We start from the raw sequence: 21,506 nt of genomic DNA, 5'->3' as shown, positions 1-21,506 counted from the left end.
GTAGGGCCGGCTTAGCGCGCCGTCCAGCGGAGGGCGGGCATAAGTGGGCCGCTATCGCCTCTTCAACCGGCGGCAGCGAGAGGTATCCTTTGTTCTTGGCATCGTCAACGGCGGAGAATGCCAAAGAAACAGCAGGACGCACTCTAGCAGAATAGGGGGCGCTCCAGGACTTGGCGACTTCTTCGTGTAACTCAGGAAGAAAGGGCGCCGGTCTGGACGCAGGCGAAGCGCGCTCCCCAGGCAGGAAAAATCCATCCAGCCGGTTGTGAGCGGGCTGCTCAGGCGAAGACCACTCGAGGCCGAGGCTCGCCGCGGCCTGTGCGAGTACTCGCATGAGTTCCGTCTCAATGGAAGCTCTCTTGCCTGACGACGTGCGGGCAGGGGGTGCGGGGTCCTCAGAGCCCGCCCAATCCTCACTGCCTGACGCCAGGATAGAGCAGGAATCATCCTCTCCCAGCAGGGCTTCCTCATCCGCGATATCAACGGAAGCGGCGGCAGACGGCGGCCGCTGTCCGTCAGGAAGCGAAACAGAAGAAGCCGGGGAAGCAAGCGGGCGAACCGGCGAGCTTTGGCGGCTGAGGGAGGGTTCCGGGGCCCGCTGGGCACGGCGCTTTTTACGGCGCGACGCCGCGGCGGGCGGGGGAGCAGTCTCGGTGAAGACGGCTAGGCGAGTCCTCAGAGTCGCCATTGCCATCAGCTCGCAGTGAGGGCATCCGCCGTCAGCGAGCGCGAGAGCTGCATGTTCCTCACCGAGGCAGGAAACGCAGATCACGTGGCGGTCCCCGTCGCTGAGTGTGGCTCTGCACGAGCCGCAGGAAGGCATCTTTAAAAAGACGCTAGCTCTTTTAGAAATGTGTGTCGCGGCGGCGACACACACACACAGAAATACAGTGTAATAAAAGAGAAGGATATAAGCGCCGGAAAGCGCAGCAGGAAGGCAGGAAGGCGGCGCGGCCAGCGACTTCAGTGACTCGTCCCGCTGAAGGTGCTCTCTCTCGACGGCGCGGCTTCTAATCCAGCTCCAGCGATGCGTGTGCTTCGCTTGAAGGATGAAAAATCAGATAATAGCTGCCTGCGAGCGATATTTATAGGCCTAGACCACGCCCATTTCGGCGGGACGTGACGCAGCGGGCGCGAAGTGCCCTGATTGGGTCTGACGTCACGCCAGGCCTCGCTCGATAGGCTGCTGCAGTTGCCACAGAGCAGCCAATAGGCGCGCGAGCTGTCTCGCCTATGTCTGCATTGCTGCTGCAACGCGTTTTGCATTATTACAAAATTAAGGATAATTTTTGGCTTCAATATCTCGCGGAAAAGGATTTTCCCCTAGCGTAAGATATCTTACGCAGTACGAGAGACCTCTCGTAAGAGAACTAACAGATTCATGATTTCATTTTATAATAACAATTTTATTGAATGACGAATTCGAAAATGATCACTGGTAAAGGTAGTAGTATAGTTTTTTTTGTTTTTTTTATAATAATACATAAAAAAAAAAAAAAAAAAAAATTAAAACGCTGGCTGGCAGCAGGCCAAATTAGTCGCCAGGCCACCGGTAATTCTCCCGGTGCTCCCGATGGCCAGTCCGGGCCTGAACGTAACTTTTCAAGAAACTAATGAAAATATAAATTGAAACTGAATAAAATATCTTTGAAACTGAAAAAGAATAAATCGCAGGCAAATTTTTTTTTGACTTTGTTTTTAATACACTGCATGTTTTGCTAACTATTTCTCATATTTCTATCGCTGATCTGAACTTACAAATGCGCTTCCAGAGTTCTCATTTACGCTTCAGAAATTTTTGTTTACGCTCCCTGAGTTTTCGTTTGCCATTCTGACACATTTCTCTCATGGGGGCGGGGCTAGTAGCAGTGTGTTCTCATTGGCTACTGAGTTTTTTATTGACAGCTTCTTGACCTGGAAGTGAAGACGTCAGTTCTGTGTTTATGTGTGGATTTGAGCGTCTGTAAGCGCAGCTTTCTATTTCATTTGAGTGATATTAAGTTATGTTTGTTTTTTTATTTTATCTGTATTTACCTGCTGCTACTACTTTGTCGACAGAAGCTTTTAGGAGCACAATAGATCTATTCAGTCTATTCATGTGTAATTGTACATTAAAGTACTGTATATAATACTTAAAATATTGTAGTGTCCAATGTTTTCGGAGAATATTTGTTTATTCCTGATGATTCTTTTGCATGTTAGGCTCTGATTAGGTTGAGCTGTTACAATTTAAAGAGAATACTAACAAACGTGTGTGATATATTCAGCCATCAAGAAAGTTTCACTTCAACCAGGTAATCAAGGTTGGCAACCATGGCCATCATACTACTCATTGTTAGCATGATATACATTTTAAAGCATCAAAATTAATGATCACTTAATAATGCCTGAAAGGTACTGACCCCTGCATTACAAAACAGTTCACTTGCACTGGAGCTCCTGGGTTTGTTGAGCAGTGTCCTCATACAGTCATTATAAGCAACCTTAAGCTTCTGCATACTTGCCTTTTTAAACTTAGTCCATAAAGGAGCAGTATACAAAGGAGTGCAATATGCTTTAAACAGGCTAATTTTGACATCATCCGTGCACATGTTGAATTTTCTTACCAACATGTTAGCTTGGGCATATAATATGCGACGCTGCCTGTACAAATCCTCATCATCAGATAACTGATCTGTAATGTAATGACCCAGATATTTAATTTTATTACAGACACTCATCACTTGTCCTGACAGATAAAAGTCTGGAAAACAAAGATCTCTGTCCCCTTTTGTCCTACATATCAATACAGCACTCTTTTTGGCATTGTACAACACATCATATTTCACCCCATATTCAGAGCAGATATTCAGTAGCTGCTGAAAACCAGCACTGCTGGGAGAGAAAATGGCCAAATCATCAGCATACATAAAATGATTAACCAAGGTGCTACCAATCATACACCCTGTTTTGCAACTTGATAATTGATGGGATAACTCATCCATGTAAAAGTTGAAGAGGGCTGGTGAAAGTAGCCCCCCCTGACGTACCCCATTATTTACCCCAAAAGTGGCAGATTCTATATTACCCCATTTAACCTGCATACTCTGGTTGGCATACCAGTAAGCCAGGATTCTTATAATGCTATCAGGGGCACCCCTTTGTCTCAGTTTTTCAAATAGCTTATGGTGATTGACTCTGTCAAAGGCCTTAGAAGCATCAATAAACCCAATTATCATGGATGAGTTCTGTCTTATGTACTTATGAGTTGCCTCCTTCAGAGCATAAATACACAAATCAGTACCAAACTTAGCTTTAAAGCCAAATTGATTATCAGTGGTACCAATAAAAGGACCTAAACGATCAAGCAAAATCCTTTCCAGTACTTTGGATATCACACTGGCTAGGGCTATTGGCCTATAATTATCCAAACTCCCAACCTTGCCTGACTTGTCCTTAATAACTAGCACAAGGGTAACAGACAACATAGATTCAGGTAGCAGACCATGGGTCATGAATCCAGAAAAGCAAATGGCAAGCAATACTGCCACCTTAGGGCTAGCAAACTTAAGGTGCTCTGCTGTAATGTGGTCTAACCCACTTGCTTTCTTGTCAGACAGCTGTGCTACTGCCTGGCAGACTTCACTGGAGGTGATTATCACTGGACTACTGTTAGCAATATTTGTCACTCTATAGGGATCACTTTTAACACAGTTAAATAAGGCGGAGTAGTGTTGCCTCCACAGCTCAGCAATATTCTCAGCTCCAGACACCCCTTCCACGACACATGGAAGCAATGTGTTGGCCCTATTCAGAGCTCTCACCTCCTTCCAAAAGCCATTAACATCCTTACCCCTAAGTTTCTCAGCCATTGAGTTTGCTCTCATAGCCTGTTCATGTTTACCAATGTAACGGATGGCATATTTGAGTGTAGTGCTAGTAAAATTTTTATGCTCAAGGATCGGACCATTTCTAGGTCTGCCTGCATGCACCCATGCCTTAAATGCTACCCTAGCTTCTGAAAGATGTGCCTCAACATGCCTGTTCCAGCCTGGCTTAATGTTGATAGTTTTTACAGGTAGTGCAAGGTATGGTCTACTAGCCTCATACATTGCACCCACAATACTGTCATACATGGCAGAGAGGGTTTCACGGTGGGAGATATCAATACAGTTCACATCCAAGCACATAATAGCATTCTTGGGTAAACAAATATTACTGAAAAGAACCTCAGTTTTCATACAATATGTCAGGAGATCATCATTTGTGAATTTAGCCCAATCCAATTTAGTCTTGCAGCTATCATTCACCCCCTGAATCAACTCAGGAAGACTTTCCACATCAAGCTTCACAGCAAACGGCACATGGTCTGACATGGAAGTCCCATATAGAATTTCTATAGATTGCAAAATAGCATGGGCATCAGCAGTGGTAATGCAGTGGTCAAGCCATGATGTTGTGTGCCATGCTTCACTTATATAAGAATAGCTATCTGCTGGAAGAAGCAATTGGCTGGACAAAATTAGGTTATTATCATCACAAAACTGTACTAAATGCCTGGCAAACAAAGACTTACTGTCTGTAAGGTCTGCATTCATGTCCCCAACAACACAAACACTTGTATAATGATTCTCATGAATAAAGGAATGTATATAAGCAAGCCTATTTAAATATAAATCTTCATTCTGCAGACACTCATAAGGTGTATATATACATTGAGAATAGTAAGTTCTTTATTATTAAACCTCAATTGTACCGCAATACACCGCAATACAAATTAATCAGCAATTGAGAAATTCCGGTTTAAATAGCTTTATTGGCATGGTAAAAAAAAAAAAGGCTTTACATTGCCAAAGTTGAATCAGGCAGTGATTGACAGCGCTCTGGTCCTATGGCATCGGTCATTGACTGATACAGTACTTTTTGTACTGTATGCTACAGTACAGATACTGTACAGTACTCTAGCCCAATGTTGTTTGGGGTGGCTGGGGGGAAATATGATCTAATCGAAGACTGTAACCGAATGTAAATAAACAAGTCATGTAATGATTGGGCTAAGTTAAATCAAGACAACACAGCTGTATAATGTTATGGGCTCTCACTGAGCTCAAAAATGCCTCTCCACCTGAAAAAAGCAAGTACTGTATAAAACAAAATATCAGACTTACCACGAGTAGGCTATCCAGTATCCTGATAGCGACGATGACTAATGATAATGATATCATTCGTCTGTACTATTCCTTCTATAAGAAATCATCTCAACAATATAGTGTAGCAGCAAATAAATACAGATATAAACTTAATATCACTAAAATGAAATAGAAAGCTGCGATTACAGACGCTCACATCCACACATAAACACAACAGTCTTCACTTCCAGGTGAAGAAGCTGTCAATCAAAAACTCAGTAGCCAATGAGAACACATTGCTACTAGCCCCGCCCCCACGAGAGAAATGTGTCAGAACGGCGAACGAAAACTCAGGGAGCGTAAACGAAAACTTCAGAAGCGTAAATGAAAACTTTGGGAGCGCATGTGTAAGTTCAGACCAGCCCAAGAAATATGAGATATAATTAGCAAAACATGCAGTGTATTAAAAACGAAGTAAAAAAATTTGCCTGCGATTTATTCTTTTTCAGTTTCAAAGATATTTTATTCAGTTTCAAATTATATGTTCATTAGTTTCTTGAAAAGTTGCGTTCATTATTATTGGCACAAAAGTAATTCCATATCAGAGCAGCTTTTAAAAGTTAGTTATCAAGAATCTCAGTCGTAATTTAAGTGAAGTGTAGGACTAAATCTTAAGTGTCAGTCTTGGAGATGATTCACAACACTTTGCTGTGCCACAAATGGGATTTTGGATGACGACATTGTCAGAGTTCTGTCACTTCTGTCTGGGTTTGGTGACAGAGCTCTGACACTCCCGGTTTGTCATGTGTTTGTGTATAGTCTGGTTTGTTGTGAGCACATGGCTTGTCATGTATTTCCTTGTGCCATGTGCTCTCCTCGTCTCCTGTCTATTGTCTAGCCCCTCCCATCTTGTTACCTGATTATTGATTTATTTGCCCCACCTGCTTTTCTCGTTACCCTCTTTTGTTTGCTTCCCTATTTAGTCTCCCTGGGCCCTATCTTGCACCCAGCGCAATTGACTTTGTACATCGACGCATGTATCATTCCTATTTTGCACCTGCGCAAAGCAGACTTTTCCCTCCACAGAAGCACGTCGGTTAACTAAGAAATACACTTGCGCTTCCGGCGCAAACGTTCCCTGGTGCTATTTTGCAGGTTTAGAAAACAATTGCGCCACAGACCAGGAAAAAATAGTTTAAAGTCAGTGGCGTGTTGCGCATGTTATTCATATGCTATTTTAAGGGCGCATGCTTGGCCATAATCAATATAGCGTGTGCACAACGCGCACTTTGATTCTCTCATCTACACAGAAGCAGCAGTTTTAATTTTTGCAAATCATACATTATTACGATAGATAGATAGATAGACAGACAATTTATTATGAAAGCATACATCTAACTTACACATTTACCCAAATTATCAAACGCCTGTTTAACTGAAGTTAATTTGGGTGGGTTTCTCCATCCCCAATGTCCCTGACGAGAACGTCGGTCTCCTCGGCTGTGAACCGCTCCTGGCGTGCGTCTGGCAAATCCGCTGTTATAATAGGAATCCGCTTTAGAACAAGCGCGTCTGCTCTTAAAGGGAATGTGAGATGACGCTCTGATTGGTTTATTTCACGTTACGCCCAAACCACACCTATGAATAATGAAGCTACTTCAGACCAACCCCTTTTAGATTTGTGCCGGGCGCAAGAGGCATTTATCCCGCCGGGAAAATAGCAACAGCGCCGGAGATCCGCCCACAAAGTTACTTGCGCTTTGCGCTTGACACTTGTGTTTCAGATCGTTAAAATAGGGCCCCCTGTGTTTGCAGTCTTGTGCTGGTTCGTTGTGTATGTTCCCTTGTGTTTCTAGTTCCTGTTTTATGCCTGTCTCGTTTTCTCCCCCTCACGGGGAGGTTTTGTTTGCAGTTTTGATATTGCTTTTTATTTAATTAATAAATATTCCTTTTGCACTTGAATCCTCGCTTCACCATTTTTCCAGCCCGTGACAGACATAAATTGAATGCATAATGTGTGAGGTTTAAGTGTATGTCGATGTAGAATGTACGTATGTTGGATGTTGTAAACAGACACTGTTATGCAAGAAAAATTTCAGACATGTCTGACAATAAAGTATAAAAATAAAGTATAGTTATGGACCAATTACTGAATAGATTTCCTTATTTTAAGAATATTCTCAGATGAATTTACATTGAATAGTGAAAGTTTACATTCAACACACATTTGACAAATAATTTTCAAGAGAATACATTACGATACCGTTTGATTAACTGCTTGTCGTCAAACATTTCGAAAACATTCTTCCTTGCCTGAAAAATTTGCACTGGTCTCTGTCTCCTCAGTGCCTTCACAAGCCCCTACTGGCACCTCCTAAACCTCTCGAGTTGTCTTAAATAACCGGGGGAGAAAGAGTGATTCTTAGCCTTAAGAAATGTGATAACTTGCTTTTATACTTAAGTTTGAAAGATATAAATTTCATGAATTATTAGCACATAAGACTAAAAGGGCACTTTGAGAAGCTTAATAAATACGGGCCCAGGTCTGTCAAAACATAAAACATTAACTATAAAGCATTAAAATTAGAAATGTCAAGTCATCTTCATTTACATAGCGCTTTTAACAATGTAGATTGTTCCAAAGCGGCTTTACAGAGGATAGTTTAAAGTAACAGAGATTGTTTTGGCTTTATAGCAGTTCTTGAATAAAGTTATTTTCAAGCTAAAGTTAATTTGATTGATTCACTTCCGATCATTAGTTATTAACTTAGGGGCCGCTAACACGACACCTTTTTAACAGGAAACTCTACACAGACTTTAAACGCGAAACCTGTGAGAACGCTGATGGCGTGCACATGCGTATTACGAGTTCAGTCTATTGGTATGCGTGTTTGAATATATGTGCGCAGGTTAAATCCCTACAAACCAAACCAACTACTTGTCTGGCATTAACATTTTTGATACAGAATTTTAGCACTTCGGGGTAGATACGCGAACCGCATTTTCCCAACAACACTTTATCTGTAGAGTGGTAAAGGGATCCTCCATAAGGAGAAACTAGTTGGCACTTTAGCACCCCGCTATGACATCGGGTCCAGGCGCAGGTCCTTCATCAGATCTGGATACAGCCTGGATCCGGCAGGCTGTGGGAAAACCTCGGGATACACAAAAACACTAAAATTAGCGTAGATGCCATTCTTCTTATGATGTAACGAGTATATCAGGATTTATGGGAAGTGTTCCCGATTCCGGCTGACCTGATCTGTGTAGCCTAACATTGAATTTTAGAAGTCTATAATGTGTTATGTGTATGCTAGGTCAAAGAGATATGTTTTTAGTCTAGCTTTGAACTGACAGAGTGTGTCTGCTTCCCGGACAATGGTAGGAAGGCTGTTCCAAAGTTTTGGTGCTAAGTAGGAGAAGGATCTACTGCCAGAAGTCGATTTTGATATTCTAGGTATTATTAACTGACCGGAATTTTGAGATCGCAATAGACGTGAAGGACTATAATGCGTTAAGAGCTCGCTCAAGTACTGCGGAGCTAAACCATTTAGTGCTTTGTAAGTAATCAGCAATATTTTAAAATTTATACGATGATAGGGAGCCAATGCAGTGTTGACAGAACTGGGCTAATATGGTCATACTTCCTGGTCTGGTAAGAACTCGAGCTGCTGCGTTTTGGACCAGCTGTAGTTTGTTTATTAAGCATACAGGGCAACCACCCAGTAGAGCATTACAATAATCTAGCCTTGAGGTCATGAACGCATGAACTAATTGTTCCGCATTTGTCAATGAGAGCATATGGTGTAATTTAGACATATTTTTAAGATGAAAAAATGCTGTTTTACAGATACTAGACACGTGACTTTCAAATGAAAGATTGGTATCAAAGAGCACACCCAGGTTCCTAACCGACGACGAAGACTTAACAGAGCAGCCATCAAGTGTTAGACAGTATTCTAGATTATTACGTGAGGACCAGAGCATGTGAGCGGAGTGGAGCGGGAGCGAGCGGGGAGCGCGAGCGGGTGGATCTTGGACAGAGCGCAGAGCGGCAATTTCAAAAGGACGGAGCGTAGCTCTATTTCCCGCTCCAATTCCGCTCACGCCACGCATCAGTCAAAAAATGCGCCATGAAGAAGAAAAAACATATATAGGCATAGCCTAAGTCGCACTGGACTATAAGTCGCATTTATTTAGAAATGTATTTCACAAAAAAAAACAATGTTACAGATGGGACAGTTCTCCGTTACGGACGTGAGCGCTCTGACAGCGGCACTAAAATACTGCTTTAAAACTTTCACTGAGACCTCAAACAGAAAGCACAAAGCCTGTCTTTAAATGTAATTTCGTTTTGTATTAATTGTATCTTAATTTTGATCAGTGTTTCATCAACCAGTTTTCTGGATTTAATAAATAAGTAAATATATTAGAAAATAGATAATCATGACATGAAGGCGCCGGCGGGTGAACCTGGAGTTTGTCTCATAAATGAACCGAAACTCAGCGTATAGCCTACTTGCCTGACAGACCTGAGACATATATATAAAGCCTGAAATGTCTACTTTTAAACAGAACAATTCAAAACGAAAGAAAACAGACTGCTCTCTTGAATCCGTATAAATGTGCATTTCTGGGCGTTCAATACTGCGAAGATCGCGAGTCAGCATCTTTCCAGCCGACACAGACATAAAAAAAAATGGTTTATTAGTAAACAATTAAAATGTCTCCTGCTATATTTTTTATATATACATAATCATTAATTTTGCCGGTTCGTTGTGACAGCTTTTAGGTGCGTTATTGGCAGCGCCACCCTTACATGTTACATGAACGCATCAGCACCGAAAACATGGAGATTTTTTTTCTTTTGGGGACATTTTGTTTGTGTTCAGACTTTCTCAGTTGTCTTTAGGCGCGATGTTAGAGGACGCTGCTAATAAAGTTGCTATGGCCTACACATATTGGATTCACGTTTATTATTATAGGCTATTTAAAAAAAATACCCCATTTTTTATGCCGTTCGTATCATTTTATTTTGTTGTATTTATCCGCCACACCTTGGCCGGTCCGTGAAAATATTGTCTGATATTAAACCGGTCCGTGACGCAAAAAAGGTTGGGGACCGCTACAAGTGATATACATGTAGATTTTTTTTCCTTTTTTGGAGCGAGCGGGGGGCGATTTGAGTGGAGCGCGAAGCAAACTGCGTTGAGCGCTGAGCGAAAATGAGCGGAGCGGCCTGATGTAGCTTTGAGCGGGGGAGCGGAGGGGTGAACCGTCCCGTGAGCGATGAGCGGAGATTCTCACCGCTCCACTCCGCTCATATGCTCTGGTGAGGACGTTTTTTGTCCAATAATTAGAATTTCTGTTTTTTCAGAATTTAGTAGTAGGAAATTATTAGTCATCCAATTTTTTATATCAGTTATGCATTCCTTTAATTTTGTGAATTGGTAGGTTTCGTTAGGTTGTGAAGAAATATAGAGCGGAGTATCATCAGCATAACAGTGAAAGCTAATTCCATGTTTCCTAATGATATCTCCTAAGGGTAGCATGTACAGAGAGAACAGCAGTGGTCCTAGTACTAAGCCTTGTGGTACGCCATACTGAACTTGTGATCGATAAGACATCTCTTAATTTACTGCTACAAACTGATAGCGGTCAGATAAGTATGATTTAAACCATGCTAATGCAATTCCACTAATGCCAACATAATTTTCAAGTCTATTTAAAAGAATGTTGTGGTCAATAGTATCAAATGCAGCACTTAGATCGAGTAACACTAATAGAGAGATACAACCACGATCGGATGATAAGAGCGAATCATTTGGGACTCTAATGAGATCTGTCTCAGTACTATGGTACGGTCTAAAACCTGACTGAAAATCCTCACAGATATCATTTCTTTCTAAAAAGGAACATAGTTGTGAAGATACTGCCTTTTCTAGTATCTTTGACAGAAAGGGTAGATTCGAGATCGGCCTGTAATTGACTAATTTTGTAGGATCAAGTTGCGTTTTTTTCATAGGTTTAATCATAGCCAGCTTAAAGGTTTTTGGTACGTATCCTAGAGACAAAGATGAATTAATGATAGTAAGAAGAGGATCTATGACCTCTGGAAGCATCTCTTTCAATAGCTTAGTCGGTATAGGGTCTAACATACATGTTGTCGGTTTAGATGATTAATGAGTTTTGCTAATTCTTCCTCTTCTATAGCAATGAATGAATAAAATTTTTCCTTAGGGAGACTACAATGCACTGCCTGATGCGCTACTGTAGTAGACTAGGGTTTTTGTTTATTTTCTTCTAATAGGGTTGAAAAATAAGCAGATCTAGCAGCTTTTAAGGCCTCTCTGTATGCAATCGAGCTCTCTTTCCATGAAATGCGAAATACCTCTAGTTTTGTTTTCTTCCAGTTGCGCTCCATTTTTCTGGCTGCTCTCTTAAGGGCCTGAGTGTGCTCGTGTACCACGGCGTTGGACTATTTTCTTTAATCTTCTTTAAGCGCAACGGAGCAACTGTGTCTAAAGTGCTGGAAAAGAGAGAGTTAAAAGTTTCTGTTGCAATATCGAGTTCTTCTAAGCTATCTGGGATGCTGAGATGATGAAACTGATTAGGAAGATTATTAATAAAGCAATCTTTAGTGACAGAAGGGATAGGTCTAACATATTTGTAACACGGAGTCAGCTTTGCAGCCTTGGCTAAATGTAATTTACACGAGACTAGATAATGATCTGAGATGTCATCTGCAGCTACAGAATTTCAACGGCATCAACATTTATTCCGTGTGATAATATTAGATCTAGACTAATCTTACGGGGTGGACTCATTTCAAGTAATGTAATCGTTTGGTTTTAGCCAGGTGTCTGCTGTGACACAGCACATCTAGATTATAGTCAGTAATCATATATCATTAACAATAAGTGCTTTTGAAGTAAGGGATTGAATATTCAGCAACCCAAGCTTTATCATTTGCTCATCTGTATTATAGCTGTTTTTAAGTAGTTGAACTTCAATTAAATTTTTAACCTTAGATGGGTTGAAACGTTTATTGGATTTCCAAATTCGGGGAACAGACACAGTCTCTATGTGATGATAGCTAGGTGAAAGAGGCTCTATGTGATGGGATTTATCTGACCTTGGTGAAAGTGAAAGTGAAAGTGAAAGTGACACGTGACGGCCAAGTATGGTAACCCATACTTGGAATTTGACCTCTGCATTTAACCCATCCAAGTTAATGCACACACATTAGGAGCAGAGTAGTGAGTAGTTAACACACACACACTGCAAACGTGGATACACACACCCAGAGCAGCGGGCAGCCTTTGTGTGGCGCCCGGGGAGCGATTAGGGGTTAGGTGCCTTGCTCAAGGGCACCTCAGTCATTTCCCACCGGCTCTGGAATCGAACCAGCAACCTTTGGGTTACCAGTTCAACTCCCTAACCACTAGGCCATGACTGCCCTACGTGAGACAGCTAGCAGACGGTCGGTTTAGCCAGTCTGTCTGCTTCCTGACCTGAGCCCCAGATTGTCATGTTTTATCTCTAAGACTATGAGCCATATTACTAGAGAGAAGAGCAGCACCATCCCAGGAGGGATGAATACCATTTCTTTTCAACAGGTCAGGTCTGCCCCAAAAACTTTTCCAATTGTCTATGAATTCTATATTATTTTGCGGACACCACTTCGACAGCCAGCCATTGAGTGAGGACAGTCTACTGACTATCTCATCACTCCTGCGAACAGGAAGGGGGCCAGAGCAAATGACAATGCCTGACATCGTACTTGCAAGTTCACACACCTCTTTAATATTAATTTTGGTGATCTCCGACTGGCGGAGTCGAACATCATTTGTGCCGACGTGAATAATAATCTTAGAGAATTTACGATAAGCATTTGCCAGTACTTTTAAATTTGCTTTGATGTCAGGCGCTCTGGCTCCCGGCAAACATGTGACTATGGTGGCTGGTGACTCTATTTTCATTTTCTGTGTAATAGAATCGCCAATAACTAGGGCACAATCATGTCCTGCGACTACAGCGTCTCACCGTCACCCAGTTGCCCTGCTGCATGGGCTCTACTTCAGCCGGAACCGAACAATGTACAGAGTTCACTAAGCGAGTCGCATCCAAAGCAGTATCTAAAGCCCTTGCATTCTTACTATCTTCGATTAAAGTTTGGATGCGTGTCTCTAGTTCTGAAATCTTCCCCGTCAGTTTTACTATCTACCTGCATTTATCACATGTAAATCCTTTGCTGACAAAGAAGGATATGCTAAACATGTTGCATGAGGTGCAAGTAACAATAAGAGGAAAAGATGACATGACTTACCGTGTTTGTTGACTGATCCTACTCACCTAAGTTGTTTGATAGACTCGTAAAAGGCGTGAGCGAGAAAAATAAATAAATAAAAGAGCGCGCGGATGGCACGCTAACAGGCTAGCGAATTGCTAGCGTGTTGTGCTAGAAATAACGATTTAGATTGAAGCTAGCTATGTCAGGTTAATGTGTGATGTTGAGTAAGTTATATTAAGCAGTATAAACAACAAGGAATGATAGTAAATAATGATTCAAAACAGAAAGATATACAAAGCTTTCAGACGCACACCAACGCAAACAGCAGCAGAAGCAACGAGGCAGAAATGCTGAAAAATCATTAAAAAAGCAATTTCACCAACACACTGAGGTGCTGCTTTTCAACATAAACCTTCTCATTACACAGTGATTTAAAGGAAAGATTATTTTTGTTTAACAATAAGAGCTTAAATCAGACTGTTTGTATTATGCATTTTATTTTAAAAATAATACATTTTTGTTTATTGTGAACACTTTTAAGCTTAACTGTGTTTTCTGCAGGTCTGTGCGGCAGCGCATTAGCTGATAGAGTCGAGATCCTTTGGGAAAAAATTAAAGGTGCAACTTCATTTGTTCTGAAGATTCAGTTCTGTCTAAAGCTGAGAGTCATTTCATTATCATGTGAACCTTAATTCTATTTGATTTCCCCCCCAGAGTTATTACAGCATTTAAAAGCTAAATCTAAAACACAAACAGAAATGATGATGCGTACGGAAACGAGGGAAGGTAAAGCATTTATTACAGCTTTTATTTATTGACGTATTGTTGATTAAGTTGATTAATCTTTTGTGGTATATGTGGAAGATCATTCAGTGCTGTGGTTCCGAAACTCTGGAATTCTCTTCCTCTAAGTCTTTATTACACTTCTACTATATACTCAACTAAAATCTAAATCTAATCTTTTAATCTTTTCTTACAGTATTTCCAACCCTCCTCTGTTTAGTGTTCTGCTTTTTTCTTACTGTATATTGTCAAGTCAAGTCAAGTCAAGTATATTTGTATAGCGCTTTTCACAATACAGATTGTATCAAAGCAGCTTCACAGTATTAAATTAAAATAATACAACAAGGTTTGTTTCTAGTGGAATTTATTGATTGATAAAATTAAATTAAATATCCCCAAAATATTGTATATGTATATATGTCCTATGTGATGCATACTAATGCTCAATGCTGCGTTTTTGTAATCTTCTTGTACAGCGACCTTGAGCTTGGGAAAGGCGCTTTATAAATACAAATTATTATTATTATTATTATTTTGTGTCTAATGATGCATTCATGCTTCCTGCTGAGGAATAAAAAGTTAAACTCTTTAATGATGACAAATAAAAGTGAGCTATAAAGATGATTATCACCTGAAAACACCTGATATCTGAATGTCATAAATTTGGGGATGGAAAGCACTTGATATACAAGACATTTTGCCCTGTGTTCATGTTTGTTCAAGGTGTGTTTTCTTCAGAAGAGTCAAACTCCCCTCCCACAGACGAATGTCACCAGGTGCTCATTGATCTCGTGGACAGGAATCTCTCGGTTTTGAATGGCAAAGATCCGTCAGCTCTTGATGAATGCATCAGAACAGCGCTGAACGGTAATAATACACAAAAGTGTGCTGGAAAATGTATCTTTAATGGCCTTTCAGCAACATTTAAACAGTAAAATAAACTACAAATAATTGATGAAACAGTAATCCTTTCCTCTTTTCTCAGAGATCTCTGAAGGCAAACATCAGCTGATTTTTCAAACGGAACAATTGAAAGTCGCTAAAATAGTTGATGCAAAACAGTTTATGAAACAATACACTGAGGATGTGTTTAATTTTTTGAGTCGTTGCTGCAGTTTCAAGCATTTTGGTAGGTTGTCCTGTCTTTACAATGTTTTGATTTGTATAATGTACTTCATTTTTGATTTTCTAGCCAGATTAATGCATAAACCGAATGTGCTTTACTGTAAGATTCCATAAAGCTTCCAATAGCACCATCTTAGTGAAAAACAAATATACTAAAATGTATTTGAAATACATTGTTTTGTGCTAAGTATACTACAAATACATTTACATATTTATTTGCTTAATAAAAATACCCTGCAATTGTACTTTTGGAATACCAAACTGGTATACTTAAAGTCTGCTAAACTAGAACAACTAATTTCATACTCAATGCACTTTAATTGTGAGGAAATAGTGCTGAGGTCCGAGATATACTTAAGTATAGTTGATTGTGCTAAAGTGGAACAATTGTAAGTATACTTTAAGTACACTTTAAATATCATGCATTTAAAAACTGATATTATACAGCAATCATACAATCCTTATTAATAATGATATCAAAAAACATTTTAGGCATAATATTAAATACGAAATATGCAGTGAGAAATAAAGAAATACTCCAAAAGTTGAATTATATTTTTATATCAGTAAGTATTAAAGTGATATCTCAATAAATATGTTAATAGATTTAAAATATACTTTGGTATAGTTTTTTTTTTTACTAGGGCAACAAAACCGGTTTTAACAGACTGATGCCACAGAAGAACCTTTAGACAAACAATGATGTACTTTAAATCTGAAGAATCTATCATGAAACATGTCTACTAATATGTCAACTAAAAACATATACAGAATATAAAACAGTATCAGAACCATTTACTGAATTTAAGAACCACTGCGTATTTGTTTTACAGATCTTTGGAAGAGTATTTTTGATTGGATGGTTCAGTGGATCTGGGGCAGGAAATATGACTTTCTTTACAACATGAAAGGTGAGAACAGAAACTCATAGACAGATGCTAACTGGAAATTCATTGTGAATAATATAATAATGCTGTGATCCCTCAGATAAAGCAGTGCCCTCCACTCTTCTGGAAAGTGAGACGAGAGACTATATAGACGCTGGACTGTTGCTGAACTCCCCCTACTTCTCAGTGCTGAGAGAAGAGAGAGACATCGACCTCATCATTTCACTGGATTTCAGTGACGGTGATCCTTTCATGGTATTATCAGAGAATGTGTAATAAGGGGAGAACTTCCACTCTCAGTAAACTTCCGGCTTCTGAACTGGTTGCAGTTCCACTCTGGCTCCACATGAGGGCGCTCACAGGACGAGTGCAGAATGAATGGAGGTCTATGGAGCTATACCCCTCAAAATCCACTTTTCTCAGGATATAATTTTTTGTCTAGTAATTTTAATGTTGTATTCGAAAGGAGATGCAAAGAAATTACACGTTGCTGGGTGTTAGATTTTTTAGAGTCACTTATTTGCTTTAAAAACTATTTTAAAGTGTCAATGACGTCATACACATCGTACGACCAGAGATACTGCTTTACGGCAATCCTTCAGTCACTTTGGTGCTTTTGTGCTCTGCACTTTCTTTTCTCTCGAGGCATCGACAACACAGCTGACACAGGTAAACACACAACACAGCTGAACACAGCTGACACAGGTAAACACACAACACAGCCGACACAGGTAAACACACAACACAGCCGACACAGGTAAACACACAACACAGCTGACACAGGTAAACACGCAACACAGCTGACACAGGTAAACACACAACACAGCTGACACAGGTAACTACACAACACAGCTGACACTGGTAACTACACAACACAGCTGACACAGGTAACTACACAACACAGCTGACACAGGTAACTACACAACACAGCTGACACAGGTAAATACACAACACAGCTGACACTGGTAACTACACAACACAGCTGACACAGGTAACTACACAACACAGCTGACACAGGTAACTACACAACACAGCTGACACAGGTAAATACACAACACAGCTGACACAGGTAACTACACAACACAGCTGACACAGGTAAACACACAACACAGCTGACACAGGTAAACACACAACACAGCTGACACAGGGAAACACACAACACAGCTGACACAGGTAACTACACAACACAGCTGACACTGGTAACTACACAACACAGCTGACACAGGTAACTACACAATACAGCTGACACAGGTAAATACACAACACAGCTGACACAGGTAACTACACAACACAGCTGACACTGGTAACTACACAACACAGCTGACACAGGTAACTACACAATACAGCTGACACAGGTAAATACACAACACAGCTGACACAGGTAACTACACAACACAGCTGACACAGGTAAACACACAACACAGCTGACACAGGTAACTACACAACACAGCTGACACTGGTAACTACACAACACAGCTGACACAGGTAAACACACAACACAGCTGACACAGGTAACTACACAACACAGCTGACACAGGTAACTACACAACACAGCTGACACAGGTAACTACACAATACAGCTGACACAGGTAACTACACAACACAGCTGACACAGGTAAACACACAACACAGCTGACACAGGTAACTACACAACACAGCTGACACAGGTAACTACACAACACAGCTGACACTGGTAACTACACAACACAGCTGACACAGGTAAACACACAACACAGCTGACACAGGTAACTACACAACACAGCTGACACAGGTAACTACACAACACAGCTGACACTGGTAACTACACAACACAGCTGACACAGGTAAACACACAACACAGCTGACACAGGTAACTACACAACACAGCTGACACAGGTAAACACACAACACAGCTGACACAGGTAAACACACAACACAGCTGACACAGGTAAACACACAACACAGCTGACACAGGTAACTACACAACACAGCTGACACAGGTAACTACACGTGCTAAAGAGTTTTTGTTTTGTTGTTTTTTAAAGACCACGCCGAAAATACACACACACACACACACACACACACACACACACACACACACACACACACACACACACACACACACACACACACACACACACACACACACACACACACACACACACACGATGCCATCAAGCTGTATCTCTGGTCATAATCAGTCCTTCACTGACCAATCAGCATTCATTAGCAGAATGCTAGCGTGTTATGGGCAACAACAACTCAACCTGTAAGAAATCGAAAGGACATAAGTACTCGTTCATTCAACTTTTGACCTATAACCCATGTTGAACTTGCAAAACCTACAATCAAATCCGAGATTTCTCAACGGCAATCAGGTGAAAGAGACAAATTTAGCCGTCTAGCCCCATAGACTCCCATTCATTCTGCACTCATGGGCGATCGCCCCCAGTGGAACTCTGGTGGAACTACAAAATTCGGTACAATAGGACTTAATAGGGAGTGGCCAGGCTTTCCATAGACGGGCTCTGGTATTATACGCACAGAGAATTCACTCATAGAAGTTTTCTTCTGTAGAACACAACAGGAGATTTTTTTTTTTTAAATAATCTTGCTGCTTTTTTCCTCATGAAATTCATAGTGACAGAGTTCAGACTAATCTAAAATAAACATTAACAGATCATTTCAAATGCTGTATGTCAAAAAACAAGAAAGAAAACCATTTAAAAATAAAAGCATGGGTTTTCATCTAACCATATTTATTTATAATACCTGAGTGCTGTCCGTTAGCATTCTCATTTATCTCAAAGGGGGTTTCTCATCTTGACGATTTTGGTGAATACTTTAAATTTAAACTTGAAATGTCTGTTTAACCCTTTTAATCAAACAATAATGTGATGCTTTTCCACTGCAGACGGTGAGGGAAGCTGCTGAGACGTGCGGGAAACTAAACATCCCTTTCCCTGAGGTCAACGTGCCCAGTGAAGACATAAAGAAACCGAAGGACTTCTATGTGTTCAAAGGCCAAAACACTCCAACCGTGATCCACATCCCTCTCTTTAATGTGGTCAACTGTGGAGGCAAGTTATGATCTTACAATGTCCTGAATAAAACTGAAATATCAACTGTGTTCTGATTTAAGTGTTAATGTTTCTTCAGATAAAATTGAGGAGTGGAGGAACAAATATACCACTATACAAGGTCCTTACAGCGACGATAAGATAATCACTGAACTGATGGAGGTCGCTGGGAAAAACATCACAAACAACAAAGATAATCTGCTGGAGCAGATTCATCTGGCCATAAAAATGCACAAATAATGAATAATAAATATCAGTGGTGTGCAGCGTTATGAAACAAGGCGGCAAAGCCCTCAATGTTTGTTTTAATGTAAATTCCAGTTACACTTAATGTGGACATATTTTTGACGCATGTGAAATGTGCATGAAAACATGTGGACGGCGCAATAAGCCAATCATGATGTTTTTTTCTGTTTAATGTTAAATAGTTTTTGCATGTTTCGGTCTGTTCATATAAACAGCTGATCATTAAAGGTGCTGTATGTAACGTTTTCACTCTACTAAAGCATAAAAATACCATAATATGTTTTCAGATATTTGGGAAACATGCTAAGTTCACATACTCGTTTCTCTGAAAAACACTTCTACAGTGAGATATTTTACTTTAATGTGTATTTCCAAGCTGGAATGTTTCTTTTTGTTTTGGTCTGTGATACTGCACGTTGCCAATTTTCATTGTCCATTGCGCTCGTTCCTGTTGCGTGTGCTCAAACTGGCAACCCGAGTGAGCGCCGTCCAGCCTGAGGAGCAGGAGGCGGGAGAAACCACGATCTCTGATATTTTGAATAATACTGCAGTACCTGTTTCGACCACTAGCTGTCATTCTTACATACTGCACCTTTAATAATCAAATCAACCATAACACAGACTGATTTACAACTATGCTTGCTGATTAAAATATTGTATTACTTTGCTTCTGTTACAATGAATTAATTAATTATTCTCTACAGATATGGTTTTGTCCTGGGGCCTCATTTATAAACGTTGCGTACGCACAAAAGAAGGCGTACGCCGCTCTCTACGCAATAATTGGTATTTATAAAAAGCAAACTTGACGGGAAAATGTGCGGTCCTTCACGCAAACTCTGACCCAGGCGTACACACAGAAATGGGTGAAATGAGAAATGGCGACACCGTCGGCAGAGGGAAGAAACACGTGAAAGTGTGTGAAACTGTAGACCGTTGTGTAAAAGAAATGGCAATACTGCCTCTCATAAATAACATGAAGACTTCACAAAGCAAGTCTTACAATTAACAGCCTACACGAACACCCGTCTGATCGATCTGCAGTGTAAAACAAACAAAATCAAACAAAGATTACAACAGAAATGCAAATTAACACATTTGCAAAAAGAAAATTGAAATATGTTCTGCAATAATATTGGCATGTTATGCAATTCATCCTCATAACACATCTGTAGCTTGTCAGATGCAATCAAATGGATGGTAATAAAATGCCATGATGCCATCACAATGCGTAATGACGCACAATGGCTGATCTTGCGCTCTTAGAAGATGTGGCACATAGAAGGATTCGGAGTGAACGCATCTTCAGACAGCAAGAAGTAATGCCCACACTGTGCCCTCCAAACAACATTTTACTCCTCTTTTCCACCTCGCCAACGATCATTTTTACTTCACATTGAGTGAAGTTACGTTTCTTGGTTTTCCTCTCTGTGTTTGCTATGATTTCGCAATCGATGAATATTAACTTGTGGGCGTTTCACGGACTATTTATGGGCAACTATGGGCGTGACATGAAGCCGCAAAAGCTGCGCTACATTTAGAATTGATTGTGATTTATTAAGAGAATACTGCGTAGGATGTGGGTGCGCACGGTTTTATAAATCCGAATATTTCTGTGCGTACACACGTCCTATGTTTCATCCGTACACCACTTCTGACGCAAATCCTACGCAAAGTTTTATAAATGAGGCCCCTGGTCATTTGATATCAAACAGCACAAATGCTCATTATTATGAAACTGATAGTTGTGGTCCTGGATGCTGATTGGACAATCCAGAGTTCCAGTGTACAACTCTTTAGCATTTTAAGAGAGTTTAGCATTTTAATGCTGCGTTCACACCGGACGCGAATAGCGCGTCAAATTCGCGCCTGCCGCGTCTAGTTTGACGCTTGACCACTTTGTGTTAATTCGCGTGTCTAACGCGCGTAAAAACAAAAGTTTGAAGCGAAATTTACGTGCGTCAGAGGTGAAAGTTTTGGCGGCCATCTTTTTTAGATGTTTATC

General features: G+C 40.6%; 1 protein-coding gene across 1 annotated transcript in view; it reads left to right on the top strand.

Moving 5' to 3' along the window:
* LOC309498671 (cytosolic phospholipase A2 gamma-like) overlaps positions 1–19,620 on the top strand; it is a gene marked incomplete at its 5' end in the record, with an annotated part of 34,059 nt that extends 14,439 nt beyond the window's left edge. Inside the window, 5 exons of the mRNA XM_082169514.1 lie at positions 14,923–15,051; positions 16,119–16,220; positions 16,297–16,451; positions 19,090–19,255; positions 19,335–19,620. Of these exons, the coding sequence (XP_082025640.1) occupies positions 14,923–15,051; positions 16,119–16,220; positions 16,297–16,451; positions 19,090–19,255; positions 19,335–19,495 (713 nt within the window). The 3' untranslated portion in view covers positions 19,496–19,620. The remainder of the gene's footprint in view (positions 1–14,922; positions 15,052–16,118; positions 16,221–16,296; positions 16,452–19,089; positions 19,256–19,334) is intronic.
* Between the last annotated feature and the right edge of the window lie 1,886 nt (positions 19,621–21,506).

Source organism: Leuciscus leuciscus (assembly GCF_965113295.1).
Source record: "Leuciscus leuciscus genome assembly, chromosome: 5".
Classification (NCBI taxonomy): domain Eukaryota; kingdom Metazoa; phylum Chordata; class Actinopteri; order Cypriniformes; family Leuciscidae; genus Leuciscus; species Leuciscus leuciscus.
Note: the sequence above shows the minus strand (reverse complement) of the source record. Positions and strands in the feature narration are given on the sequence as shown.